Source organism: Aptenodytes patagonicus, chromosome 6 (assembly GCF_965638725.1).
Source record: "Aptenodytes patagonicus chromosome 6, bAptPat1.pri.cur, whole genome shotgun sequence".
Taxonomy (NCBI): domain Eukaryota; kingdom Metazoa; phylum Chordata; class Aves; order Sphenisciformes; family Spheniscidae; genus Aptenodytes; species Aptenodytes patagonicus.
In genome coordinates this window covers 18,686,124-18,699,860 of record NC_134954.1, presented here as the reverse complement: position 1 = coordinate 18,699,860, position 13,737 = coordinate 18,686,124, and the positions used below count along the sequence as shown (strand labels likewise).

The 13,737-nt window shown below is 44.7% G+C and overlaps 2 protein-coding genes across 8 annotated transcripts in view; one reads left to right on the top strand and one right to left on the bottom strand.

The window, feature by feature from the left end:
- The window catches only part of PHC3 (polyhomeotic homolog 3), a 38,691-nt gene extending 38,186 nt beyond the window's left edge, over window positions 1-505 (bottom strand). For all 6 annotated transcript variants that reach the window (XM_076341379.1, XM_076341382.1, XM_076341383.1 and 3 more), the window contains exon 1: window positions 469-505. The gene's annotated coding sequence lies outside the window, so the exon portion shown is untranslated. The remainder of the gene's footprint in view (window positions 1-468) is intronic.
- A 144-nt stretch (window positions 506-649) lies between these two features.
- Window positions 650-13,737, top strand: part of PRKCI (protein kinase C iota) — a 33,419-nt gene continuing 20,331 nt past the window's right edge. Inside the window, exons 1-2 of one of the 2 annotated variants that reach the window (XM_076341378.1) lie at window positions 650-697; window positions 11,940-12,061. In XM_076341378.1, the coding sequence (XP_076197493.1) occupies window positions 11,947-12,061 (115 nt within the window). In that variant the 5' untranslated portion in view covers window positions 650-697; window positions 11,940-11,946. Of the gene's footprint in view, window positions 698-4,043; window positions 4,210-11,939; window positions 12,062-13,737 lie in introns of those variants that run through there. The other variant, XM_076341377.1, reaches the window with a different exon arrangement.

Here is a 13,737-nt window from a genome sequence, read left to right as displayed (position 1 = left end):
ACCCACGCCATGGGTGTAACTTGCCCGCGAACCGGCACGGAGCGACCCAGCTCCCCGGTGCCGCCGGCGCGCTGAGGGAGCCCCGGGGCCGCTCCGCAGGCAGCGGCAGGGCCCCTCGGCGGCCGCGGCCGGCGCTCCCCGCCGCAGGCCGGGCCCGCCGGTCTGACCCGCCCCCTCGGCCCCTCGCACCGGGCCGCAGCCTCGCCCAGCCGTCGCCACAACCGCCGGCCGCGCTCCAGCCCAGCGCCACCGCCGCCGCCCCCCCCCGCAGCCCCGCAGGCGTCAGCCGCCGCCGGAGGGAGGAAAGATGGGCGGGAGGGGAGGCACCCGCTCCCCGCGAGGGGCCGTGCCGCCGCCGGGGCGCTGTCAGGGCGCGGGTCCCCGCCTACGCGCCCCGCCCCGCCGCGGCCTGGCCGAGGCCTGCCGCTGCCGCTCCCCCTCCTCCGCGCGTCCCGCCGGGAGACTCGCCTCGGACAAGCCGCTCACTCCGCTTCCGCCATCTTCTCGCCTCCCTCAAGGGGAGGTGCCGCGCCGGCGCGCTGGGCGCCGCCGGCGCCGGGCACGTGACGGCCTCCGCCGCCATGTTGTCGTTGGAGCGCGGCGTCGTCGGTGAGGTGCGGTGGCGGGGTCCGGGCTGTCGGCAGCCGGCCTGGGCGTCCCCGCGGAGCCTCCCGGGCGGCTGTCAGATCGTGGTGAGGTAGCGACCGGCTTCACAATAACGCAGGAAGGTTGTGGTGGGGAGCAGCAGCCTGGCGGGGGGTGAGGGGTCTGGCCTCCGTCAGGACCCGCGGTGGTGTGTGGCGCTGTGCATTTAGCTGAGCACGGCTGCAGGGACAGTTTTAATTTTCCTGCAGCAGTGGTACAGTTGAGCTATATGTTGCCAGGGCCTATGGCAAATAAGCTTTACTTATTCCATGCTTTAGCTACAGTAGGAAAATGAGGGAGGTGATGCGTGCTGTCTCGAGAGTCCTTTTGGGAGGTTAAGATCAGGAAAATACCTGCCTGTAGTGCTTTTCCACATTGGCTGCTCAAGGACCTCAGCAGCTCAAACAGGGACACCGGTGATGAACTTTTAACTTCTCCGAGTGATATGAAGCAGAAGAGTCTTTTAGCTCTGTTAACTTAGCTTTCAGTTCCTTCCTATGAAATGTTGGCTCTGAACCTTTCCCTGCTATGGGGAGGACCGCCTCTCCCTCTGAATTGATCATAATTGATCTGAGTTGAATGAACTCCTGTCTGTAGGTGGTAGCAGCTGCTGCATATTACCTGGCATAGATGAGCAAGGCCCAACCTCCATAAAGATAAGTAGCTGCTATACCACATAGGCCTAATTAAAATCTTACATGGGACACCTCAACAAACTCAGCACCTCACCCTCTCTTCGTCACAAAATACCTTCCGTGTCTTCGAATTACATAATGTTATTACATAGCTTCCAGGTATACTAGTATTTTCAAATCTGCTTGTGTTCTCAATGAGACAGAAAGCGGCTACATTGGACAGAAGTGCTGGCTCATGACACTTTAAATATTTGACAGAGAACCAGTTGTGTGAGTGAAAATGAAATTGGTTAAAAATTTGATAATAGAACAATAGGAAATAGTAAAATGTAGCTCAGCAATACCTCTCTGCAATTAGGTTGCTGTTTCCTCACATAATGCAGTTTGACTAACTGATAATTGGACATGAAGGAGGGAAAAATGCCAGATGTCTAGCAGCTAGTTGGGATAGATAAGTACTTTGCAAAGAAGAATCTTGGCAAGTGTATTACAAAACTCAAATACCTTCCAAAGCATTATAGATGAGCTTAAACTGTTGAAGGGTGAAGCAGTCACACTGACCACACGTGGACTGGCTGTAATGTGTGGTGACAATTTACCAGGTCTAATGAGGATGACTGGTTTCTATAAAAGATCATATGATGATTAAGTAGGAGAAAATAGGAATTTTCATACGTTAAAAAAAGGAGGTGGTGTAGGGAGGATGAAGACTCATGCTGGAATACTCTTGGAGATCCAGTAGGAAACAGAAAACATGTTGGAAGTCCTGGTGCAAGAAATGGGTGAGTTCAGGTACAGCAAGGTACTTCCCGATGTACAAAAAAAAATGTAAGACTGTGTGGAAGCTGGGTGGAGCAAGTAACTTTCTTCTGAGGAAAAAACCAGCTGCTGTGGGAAGGTCAGGTAGCACAAAAAAAATTCTGTACTTTGTAACCACGCCTAAGGTAAACAGCAAATAAGGCCGTAAGTTATTTTATCACCGATATGAGAAAGAGCAAGGTGTGTCGATTGGATATGCCGATCTCATGTAGCAGCCTGTGACTGAACACAAAAAAGCTGAACTCCACGCTGCTGTAATACAACCAACCAGATGCGATGCTGATTGGAGCATGGAGAGGGGCAGTGGAAAAAAGAAATTGTTTTTCTATAACAGAAGAAAACAAGGGTTCCCTGTTTCTTAGGATTGCCAGAAACATCCTTCTGTTCAGGAAGCGTCGGGCAATGTAAATACATGTTATCAAAGAAGCTATTGATGTATTGTTGAACAGGCGAAGTGGGAAGGAAATACTACTTGCAGTGATAAGGTGGCTTATGACTAACAGTTTTAATAAAATACCTTTTATTAACCGTCTCCCTTCGCCCCCCTTTAGTTAAAAAGCATCCTTCCTGTTTCTTTCTTAAAAAAATATCTTAGCCATTTGATATATGGTAATTAAAGCTTCACCTGAACTGAATATACTGTCTTGTGGGCAGTGCACGTTGCATGGATTCTTTAGAATTCTTACAGAAAATATTTCAGTCAGCAGTAGTTGTAAGAAAAGCATTGCCATTGCTTCTGAACAGCGCCAGTTGCCTGTCAGCTCTGTGCTGGCTGCTGAAGGACAGCATGCTACTTTTGCAATGGGTTTGTGTTAAACTCCCGAATTTTCTGTGGCTCCTCTCAAATCAGGTTGGTGGTGACAAAATTTGGGGAGGAGTCGCGGTATGAAACCGATTGCAAAGGAGCACAGTTAGACCTGTCCAAGGCTGTTTTTCCTGATGCTCGGATGGTAGCGATGGATGTGGTTCTACGCAACAGCTCAGCTGGAGAGCCTGGTCCACAGACTGCGCTTCCACCGCTTACGGGCAGAACATCTGCTCTCCGCACAGTACCACTGCAGGCGCTTCTGGCTCCTGAAGCCTTCAAAGAAGGACGATCCTAGTTGTACCTAAGTAAAGTGACGAGTTTTCCTCCTTCGCCCCTTCCGTAACCGCAGCTCAGGCTGTGGGGAAGCCCTGCAGAACGAGCCGCTGCCGAAAGAAGCCAGGCACGTAGAACTCGAGAGAGGCAGTTCGGCGGACCCGGCCCAACCACCGCAGCTGCCCAGTACGCGAGGCGCCGCCGGGCTGCCCGCTGCTTGTGACTCCCGCACCCGGAACCGCCGCGGCGCTCCCCCGCCTTCCTCCCGCCGTGCCGGCGCCAGGGCCGCGCTGCCGCCCAGCATGCGTCGCGGTGGGCCGTACCAAGTGGCGGGGAGACCGCGGTGCGCGCCCCCGCTCCGGGCGCGGGGAAGGGAGACGAGGGGCCGTCAGGGTGGCTTCTGGCCCGCCCTACCTGGAGCAGCCCGCTCCGGCGGCTTCGCTCGGGATCCCGGCTGCCTTTGCGCCGCCTCCGCGCTCCGGCGTGGAGCATTCCTCTCCACAGGTGTGCGCTGGAGTCCCGCGGGGAGAGCCCACGTAGCGCGCGGGAGAGGGGGGGACAAGGCGTGGCGCCCGCCTTACCCGGGCGGCAGAGCTGCTGACCGGCCGCTCCCGCAGCGGCTCCTCCTTGCCGGGGGAGGGTTCGTGCTCCCCTCCTGCACCGTCCCGCACCGCTCCGCGCTCTCCCCCTGCCCCTTCTCCGGTGCTCCCCCACTCCCCCCTACCCCCGTGGTCCCGCCCGCCCCGGGCTGGCGCCGTGAGGAGGGGGCGGGGCCGCGGCGCGCTCGAGGGACGGCGGCGCGGCGCGTTTGAGGCGGCGGGGCGCGGCGGGGTCGCGCAGCCGCCGGCGCCTCCCGCTCCCCCTGCCCTCCCCTCGCCCGCCGCTCCGGGCGGTGCCGCCCGCCGCGGGGGGGATGCCGACGCAGCGGGACAGCAGCGGCAGCAGCACCATGTCGGCTCCGGGCGGCGGAGGGGGCGGCCTCGGCGGGGACAGCGCCCACCAGGTCCGGGTGAAAGCCTACTACAAGGGGTGAGTGAGGGCGCGGCAGGGTCCGGAGGTGGGGCCCGGGCAGGCGGAGAGGCGGCGGCCGGCGTGAGGAGAGGCTTTCGCCAGCGCCCGCGGCAGCCCGGGGCGGAGCGGCGCGGTTGGGCCCGGCGGGGGGCGGTGGGGCCGACGGGGCCGGCGGCGGCTGCCCGGCCTCGGGTCTAAAGGAGACTCTTCTCGGGGGCTGGGCGAGCGGCGGCGCTGGTGTGTTTGCGGTGCTCGGCACGGGCTCCCCTCCAGTGCCGGGATGCGGTGGTTTGAGAACACCCCCGGCGCTCCGCCGGTGTCTGAAGCCGAGCACGGCTGTCTGCCTTGGCAGGGCTTACTGCCCGCAGGCTTCCGTCAGCGGTGGTTCTTATAGTGCGACCTTTTAAACACCAGGTTTTCGGTGCGTTTACTGTAACGTTAAGATCTCAAGTCCTGGATATCCGCTTACTTGTAGGGGAAAAGAAAAAGACGGAAGAAAAAAAACCCCACGGCTAAACAGCCGCGCTAAAATGGCTTTCAAGCGCTGCTCTGAACCGGGGTGAAGCTGGCAAGACTTGTGTTCGGAGGAGCCTCTCCCCGGGTGTCGGGTTTCAGCGGGGAGCCGGTGGGCCGGGGCGGGGAGCGGGGGCGGGCTGGGCACCGCCGGGTCTCCGTCCTCCGGCGGTGGCACTACCCGTAAACAAGGATGTACCTGAGGGGCCTCCTCTGCCCTGCTCACCCTGCTTCCCACGCACCCCGAGGCCCTGGTTGTTTACCTGCTGTCAGTGATAAGTGCATATTCCTTCATAACATTTTATTGGGAGACCCATGCCAAAATTCATACTTAAAAAAATATATTCAGGGTCCAGCTTTGGTCCTGGTCCCTGCGTGTTAGGTGATATTCAGGTCTAAAGGAGGAGGGTGTTTGGGTGAAAACCGATTTCATCAGTTTTTAGGCTGTTTCCCAGGGACTGAGTGACTTCTGAGGGAGCCTATGAATGGTAACTAAGACGCATCTACTATTGATTATGCTTCCGCTGTAAAAAAAAAAAAAAAAAATGCTAGAGGTCTGCACAATGAAAATCTGAATGTTGTTGGAGAGCCATTGAATTAGACCAGCAATAACATATAAGGCAGAAGTGTTCTGCTTTGGGTTCACAACCCCCTATTAAATAGTAACAGTTACAGGACCTATCTTTTAAAAGTTTGAGTGCAAGGGTTGACAGTGGTTCATTGGGCCATTAAGCTTAAGAGGAGGTGATCTAAGCAGAAAAAAATGTAGGTTGCGTTTTTGGATTAAGATTGAACACATGATACTCTCGACAGTTTCCTTCCAGTTATCTGTGTTAAGTACCAGAAAAGATTTATACACTTACAGTATTTATTATCTGGTATCTCTAGCTTTATAATTTTAAGGAGAGGTATGGAAACTATGCTGAGCGTTTGGTATTTGCTACCATGTTTGATTTCTGGCTTGTGTCTGCTTTGGGGCTTTTCTTGACGAAAGTCTATAGAAGCACTGTAGAGACTGGCACAGTCTGTGGCTTTAAAGGACGTGCAAAACACTGTCAAAGTAATAGTATGTGAAATTCTAAGCTCTTTGTTTTACAGTCCCTTTAATCCACCATTTCTTAAGGACGTGGAGGTGCCCCTGGCTATCAGCTGGCAGAAGTGTGCATTTGGTCAGGCAGTGAACTAAAGTGGGAACTGTTCTGGGTTAAAACCATTTATTTTTCTTCTGCTGGGTCAGTTTTAATCTTGATCATTTCCACATGCAATCACATGAATTCTTGCTTTAGCACAGGAAGGCTATGGTGCAAGAACAGAGAGAGAGCAGCTCAGGGTTGTGGGAGTGAGGAAAACTGCTACATTGGACAGGAATGCTGTCTCATGACACTTTAAATATTAGGTAATAATTTCAAAGATATTGGAATGTTTCTTTTGACTCTCATCTGTTGACTTTTTATCTGTTAATGCAATTATCAGTTTACTTTTAATAATGACACTGAATCATATAGGGTGTTGGTTAACCATTGTGAATACCAACAAACTAACAGTAGTGATGATTTGTTTTGAGATCTAAACAAATTATTCTCTCCACTTTCTTACAACAGAAGGTCTCATGCCGGCTTCTCAGACTAGCACTATCAAGAAGTGGGTATCAAAGCAAAACACTTTACCTGCACTTACACTGGAACGACTTGGAGACTGAGGGTCTAAATGCTGATATCAAAGGCAGCATTTTCCCCTTTTGTCAAATAAACTGTCTCAAGATTAGAGTTGGATAGAGGATTTAATAGGAAATAGTGTTAATTGGGAAATGTTAATCTATCTTAATTTTGTTTTAATAGAAGCATTTAAGTGGGTTGTAGAAGTTGCTGTGAAAGTCATGCTAGGAAGGTCTTTTCAACTTCCAGAAGGAGTTTTTGGTTAAAGAAAAAAACCCAGCAAATCAGAAGCACAGATTTGTTCTTGAAATGGTTGGGAATCTGATAGTCAGGATACTCGCCTGGGGCTCAAGACGCCGTGCTTACTGACTGGGAGCAAAGAGCCGAACCTGAATCCCCAAAACATCGCTTGGTCTGGCCAAGAGCCTAATTGCTTTTCTCAGCCAAGACAAAGACTTTCATGAAGAACTCTTTGAAGGGTCTTTGTTTCATTCAACCGTGCAGTGGTAATTCTTTATCTTAAATTCATGACATATGTAAAACCAGGAAGGAAAATTTTCCTAAAATGAACAGAGATCATGAGAATAAGAGGATGGGAATTCCCAGAGACCTGGGAATTAGGGCATTAGGTTGAGTTTATCCAGGTATTTCCTTCTCTCGGGTAAGCCATGCTTATCTTTCTCATAGGGCTGGTTGTTTAAAATGCTGAAAATAGTCTCTATTTTAAAGAGTTACCGTAATCTGTGCGGTGTGTGTAATAGAGGTTCCTGAGTGAGTTCTTAGGCATTTACTCTATTACACCAAATGTTTACATACTTTTTTGTTGATACAGTAACAAAGTGTAGCAGCTTCAAATGCATGGCACTGAGCAGCATCTGTAGTTACAACCTCTTCAGCTTTCTAATATTATTCAAAGTTTACCTTTTGTCTTAACTCATTTGTCGTAGATGCTTTTCGTCAGCTCAGTACAAGAAGCTATTATATCATTAATACATATGGGGAGGATTGCATTGTAGCAGTAGAGAACAGGTAGGAATAATACACTGCTTGTGTACTAGGAATCCTGTAGAATTAATGTTGTTGACTTTAAAAACAAAACAAAACCACAACAAACTTGAAGAACCACTTTTCTGTCATTATTAGAACTGCTAGCTTGCGTTCTTCCAGTGCCTGACATAGATTTTGCACTGTTTTAACTGTGTGGGCTGTAATGTAGGTTAGACTTCTAATATAGTTAAAGGCATAGGTTACCAATGCTTTGCCCACCTTCAGTTTGATTTAGTTCAAATGAATAATACTCCTGACAGTCCTCTTGTGATACATGTTAAACTTGCTTCTTAAAATTAATGCATTTACGTGAGTGGGAAAAGTGGGGGGGGGGGGAAGCTCAATTTTAATTGTAAAATCAAAATGTACATCCATAAATATTTCCAGGAAATTAATTTCTTAAGAATTTTTGAGTTCTTGCATCCTTTCTTTATATCTTTCTCCATCTTGAGCACTTTCTGATCAGTTCTTCAGCTCAATGTCTGTCATTGTCTGTTGAGGATCAAGTTCCGCATAGGAGAGTGTTCAGCTTAAGAAAGCTTTGGTTTAAGCCTATGAAGACATTTTCACTCCTTCTTGCAGTTTCAACGTTGATTTAATTTCCTGGTGATACATTTTTTCCAGAAAAACAGATTGCAGGAGCAGGCAATTTGAGACCTCAGACTTCCCACTGGGGAAGGAGATGCTTCAAATTGTTCTGAATGGCAGTGCCTGCACCTTACAGTACTGAAATGATACTGAAACAGCAGAATTCTCCAGGAGTCTTGTATGGGTTAATTTCAGTGAGCTATAATTAGACATTATCAAAAGCCTTAATGACTGACCCAGGTGTGTAATAAATATATGGATATGTAGATAATATCTGATTATGTATCTGTATATTTCCACATACATAATATGCGATAGCTATATTAGGCTGCAGGTGGAAAAATCTAAAGCAGTAGTTTCTGTTCTTACGGTGGATTGTTCTCTCACAGAAGTTTAAACTTAAAAGTGAAAAATGAGCTATGGATATTGAATTGCAATTAAGTGTTGGCATCTTTTTGTTGTGGGCTTTTTTTGTTTATTTTTTTGTTTGTGTTGGGGTTTTTTTGTTAAAGGATGTTAAGGCTGTTGGATGATCTGTAAAAGAAAAGGCATAAGAAGCTTTTTGATCTCAGAGGAAAGATGGGGAAGATAGTGATGGGGTTCATGGTCTTCTAGAGACTTAAAATCTGTTCTCTAGTGTTGATGTTTAGATTTACCATTTGCATTTTCTCAGTCTTCCTATGGCTTATCTTTTACTGATTCTTACATTTGCAGGGTATTGATTCAGGCAGGCCTTTTATTAGTATGAATAAAATTACCCTTTATTAATATTTATGGAAGATATAAATGACAACATTTTAACTGAAGGTAATTCAGGACAAGTACTCTCTTGTTTATTTGCATGTTTCTTAATCACAGGTCTGATCAAGGCCTACTATAATAGTGCTAAAACAAATTCTAAAAAACCTGGTGCTTCCATAGTAAGAGTTAATTGACACATCCAAATGTGGTTGTGCAAAGGGTGTGCTTGAATCAGGTTTTCTTCTAATTTCCTGTGTGTCTCATGAGGAGACAAGTAAGGATATTATGTCTTAGAATAGCTTTATAACAAATATGCTTATTAAAAGCAGTGCATAAGCTTATCTTCATCAGTAGGAAAAGGCTATTGTCGAGAAATTTTTTCCCACGTCTTAGTGAAAGAAAGCATTTTGTTTTTTCATGCAAGGCAGCAGGCTATGGTCCACATTAACTTTCCTTTGTTCTTTAACTTGGCCTACTAATTTTTGTTTAAAATGCCAAATTTCTTCTCAGTAGAGTTTAACTTTATGTCTTGGTTTGAGTGAATACAGCTTTTTCCTAATGAAGACATCATCAATGCGGTGTTAGGTGCAAGAAGTGTGGAAAATACCATATAATGCAAAGGTGTGATAGCAGAACCACTCTGGAAGTGAGACCCATCTCAGCAGAAAATGTCAGTGTCATCAGTACAGTTAAAATGGCAAAATAAAGCTTGTAGGAAGACCTGTAATCTTTCAGTTTCTGTGTTATGTAAAGCTGGCTTCACATCTCTAGGAAAAGCGTGGTAAATGTTGCTTGTAGACCTTTATTCATACTTACGTACTTCTCTTTTTATATTGCTATATGTAGAGAATGTAGAGAACTTGCTTAAATTCTAAAATAATTAAACTCTCCTTTTATTTGAAGGGCAACTATTTTGCTACTTGAAGGTAGCAACAAGTAGGAAGAGGGTTTTTTCAATTGGTACCAGCTTTTACTTTATAGATACGGAGAGATTCCTGGGCTGTTCAGTACATCTTAATATTGCGACTTTTTCTGTTCACTGTAGTACAGATAAATCTATTTCAAGTGGACTTGAATTATCAAATTTGAAAAACTGCTGAACAGCTTTTACTAAATTTTTTTTAATCTTCAGTTTTTGCTAGAGCGTCAGTGATTACTGTCTCTTGGGACTGTGGTCTGTCACCTAACTCTTCTTGCTTGTCTGTCCATAGTAGTCATGTAGTCACTGCTGCTTTTAACATACCCTCTCCCATTACTGAATAGTTCAATCACAAAATAAACTGCAATAGTTGAAATACTTAACTCTGACTTCTCAGCGCCCTTCAGAACTTAACTTTTTGTTTAAGAAAATATTCCAAAGTGAATATATCTGCGCTAAAATGTGAATAAATGAAGGGATGGTAAACTTCAGCACAAAATCAGTGACGTTGCTAAGTAAGCAGTGACTTGCTTCCTTCCCTGAAAAACAGGAAATACAGGTTAAGACTTTGCCTCCTAATACAGCCTTGTGGGTTTCTCTTTGGTTGATGCCTGCGTCTCAGTAACAGTAATGCACTGTTAAATCCACCTTAGTTCATAGAGACAAACGTTGGCATTGGGTTCGCAGCTTGTGCATTTTGAGAGAGGATGCAAAGGGAGAACTTTGTATCGGAGAGAACACAGTTTGCCTTGTGGCACGGGCACAATCGGGTGTTTCAAACAAAGCCCCATTTGCCCCAAAGTACTGTACTGTGTCTAAATACTGGGGCCCAAATACTGTTTTGTTTTGCATTTTGTCTCATGTGGAAAGAGGAGGAGCAATTCCTCAACCAGATAATGTACCAGCTTTTTGACTGCTTTATAAGGTGTCATTTCACTATCCTAACCATTTACTGGACTCTTTCCCCTAATTAAACTAACTCTGATCATGCTCATAAATGAAGAAATAGGCTAGCTGTTCTTCTAGAGTGCTTAGAAATTGCTAGTTTATTTTATTCATGCTGCTGAACTTAAAGGAGCCTCAGGCAAGCATGTTTATCATGTGTGTTCTCTGCCATTCCTGAAAGTGGTTCAGGTTCAGTGACCACAGTATATTATGTTGTCACCTTCTTGATAACACTCTGCCCATGCATAAGATGATTTAAAGACATTTAACTTGCTGCATATGTACACTTCAGTCTGGTAGGTATGTTGATGTGAATTTTGACCAGATATAAACTTTGTTGCTTCAATTATTTTTTTTTTCCCCCACCAAATAGTGCTGGTGGCTGGCACCAACTGAAACAAATCCCAACTAGCTGAGGTTTTTATGGGAAGATTAGTCTCATAGCTCAAACGTTGGGCTTATATGAGATATTTGAAGAGTAGTGTTGTAAACAGCCTTCTCTTCTCCCCCCCCCCCCCCCCCTTCACCTTCTGCTGAACTGTATCTCTGAAATCCTTTGTTTAAAGGACTGCAACCCTGAGTCACCTTTTCCGGTTTAAGGCCCAGCAAATACCAAGACAATGGGTCAGCGTTTTATGTTAACATATTTAAAACACTAGTTTAACTAACTTTTAATTATAACAGAAATACCCATTCTGCATAACAGTAAAGTAGTAAATTTTAGTTCTAAGTATATGTCTCTCTGTTAGCCTTCCCTGTCATTGCAGCGAAGCATCATGCATCTCTTTCTTTAAAGACACTTTTGATATTTGGAACATCCCCCCTAATCCGCTAGGAAACCTGTTTAATATTTTTCATTGATTTTTCATAACATCTACACAATCAAAATTTAATTGGAGAAGATATATACGTTCTTAAACATTTTGATATCTAATAACAAAATAACTGTTAAAGAGCAAGCAAAACCAGCAATATGTTAATAACGTCCTTCAAAATTTTTGCAGCATTTCATTCTTCAGTTTCCACTGGTATAATATATCTCATTTCTGTGTGTGGTTAATATCTGCTGCAACTCACTTCATAGTTATTTGGGTGTTTAAATCTTAATTTTTCTTAAGCGGATACCTGGTGGATTAAATGTCAAGTTGGTAATAAAAATCACTTGGAGCCTGACTTTGCTATAGGAAGGAACTTACGTGCTTTATTTTACTTCAATATTTTTTTAGGGGGCTGCAGCAGGGATGGTTTTTATATTAGTGGTATATGGAAGGTGCTAGAGGTGATGATGAAGTGCTACATATTATGGTATAGTTTCTCAAATTTATTTTTCTCTTGCTCAGGGACATCATGATAACGTATTTCGAACCTTCCATCTCATTTGAGGGACTATGCAATGAAGTTCGAGACATGTGCTCCTTTGACAATGAACAGCTTTTCACCATGAAATGGATTGATGAAGAAGGTAAGTCAATGCTGATCAATATGTTGCTCAGCTTTCTAGCTTTCTTCTCCCTTTCATCTTTTCCTTTCCCTCTGCCTTCATAAGATAAGCTTATAAAACATACTTCATAAGTATATTTTTAGAAATAGTAAATCTGACTCCAAAAATAATGGTTATCCCATGCCTTTGTAAGTATATCTTAATGAAAACGTTGTTTCAAACTGCTTAGTGTGTAGCGCTCTTTTTTTTTTTTTTTAATCAAATAAAACCTCAGTGACTACTAAAATGTGAATTCAATGTTAGGATTCCCTGCAAAAGGATTAGAAAGTATTCCCTTATACTGCTGAAGAAGACTATGCTTCCCCTGAAGTCTTAAATCTTTGAAAAAGAGTTAAACTAACCTTAAATTATACAAATTACAGTATTTGTCTAAAATATTGATACAATATATAGTTGAGTTGTATGTGTAACCAAAACCATTGTATGTTGAGTGTTTGTATCAGCTGTTACTTTAGCAACCTAAAGTCTATTAACACATAGCTATTAATAAAACTTTTTCTAAATATTAGAAGAGAAATTACTTGTCTGAATGATGTATAGTAACTTTTCATCAAAGTGCAGTAACAACCTTGGCTGAGAACTCTTGTCATCTTTAGCGCTTACATTATCCATGTTGAAGTTTACCTCAGATGGAAAAAAAAGTTCAGAGTCTGTTCTCCCTTTTCCTTAACAGATGTAGTCCGGTTGAGTTGTATGTATATATTAGTAATTTTTTGAAAAGGTTATCTGTAGTTCCTATTTTCTTTGTGGAATTGGTGTATTCTACACATAAGTTTTGAGCTACACCAAAGAGATGTCTGAATTATGAAATAGCTGTTGAGTTATTTTAGCATGCTAAGTACTTGATGCAATACATAAAAGGCCATAATGTGCAGTGATTTGTCGGCGGTGGTTAGTGTTTGTATGCAGTGATCAGCATAAATGGTGCTTACAGAACTGCTTCCTCCCCTTCTCACAGCTTTCCCATTCAAAATTGGGTGAGTGCCAGTTTATTCAGAGCTTAAAGCTAAACATGGACCAAAGTTGATTTTTGGAAGTGCTGTATGGGCAGGTGTGTTGAAGATTATGTGGTCTTGGGAATCTGAGCAGGTTTTCTTTATTTTTTTTTTTCTTCCCCTCATCGTTCCAAAGTTATTTATACCAGGCAGGTGCAGTAAGGTAAAATGAACAATGTTTATGACAGCTGTGCAGCGGTGCTATTTGAGTTGAACATTTACTTCATAGTAAGCTGGCTGTTCTGTTTTATCTTGAGGAAGGTAGACTCCTCACTGAAGGGGAAGAGTCTGCAGTGCAAGTCATAGTAAGAAGTACATATCTGTTTTAATAAAACGCTTGTAGAAAATTTTGTGCAGATTCAATAGTTTACTTGAAGCAACACTGTGTTCTTTCTCAATTTCTGCTCTTTAATTAAAGATAGGTTTAAAAAAAGTAATGCTGCAGTTTGACTAAATTATTTTCATGTATTCACATAGGATTCAGTTTTCATAAGCGATCTGTGTTTGCTTTAATCATTGACTTCCAGTTTAATGTCAGTGGAGAAAAAGTTAATCTGGCGATGAGGATTGTGTTTAAAAAAAAAATCCCCCCGTCTTTATTATGAGTAATTCTTGCATCTACAATGCATGGCTTCTTGCCAA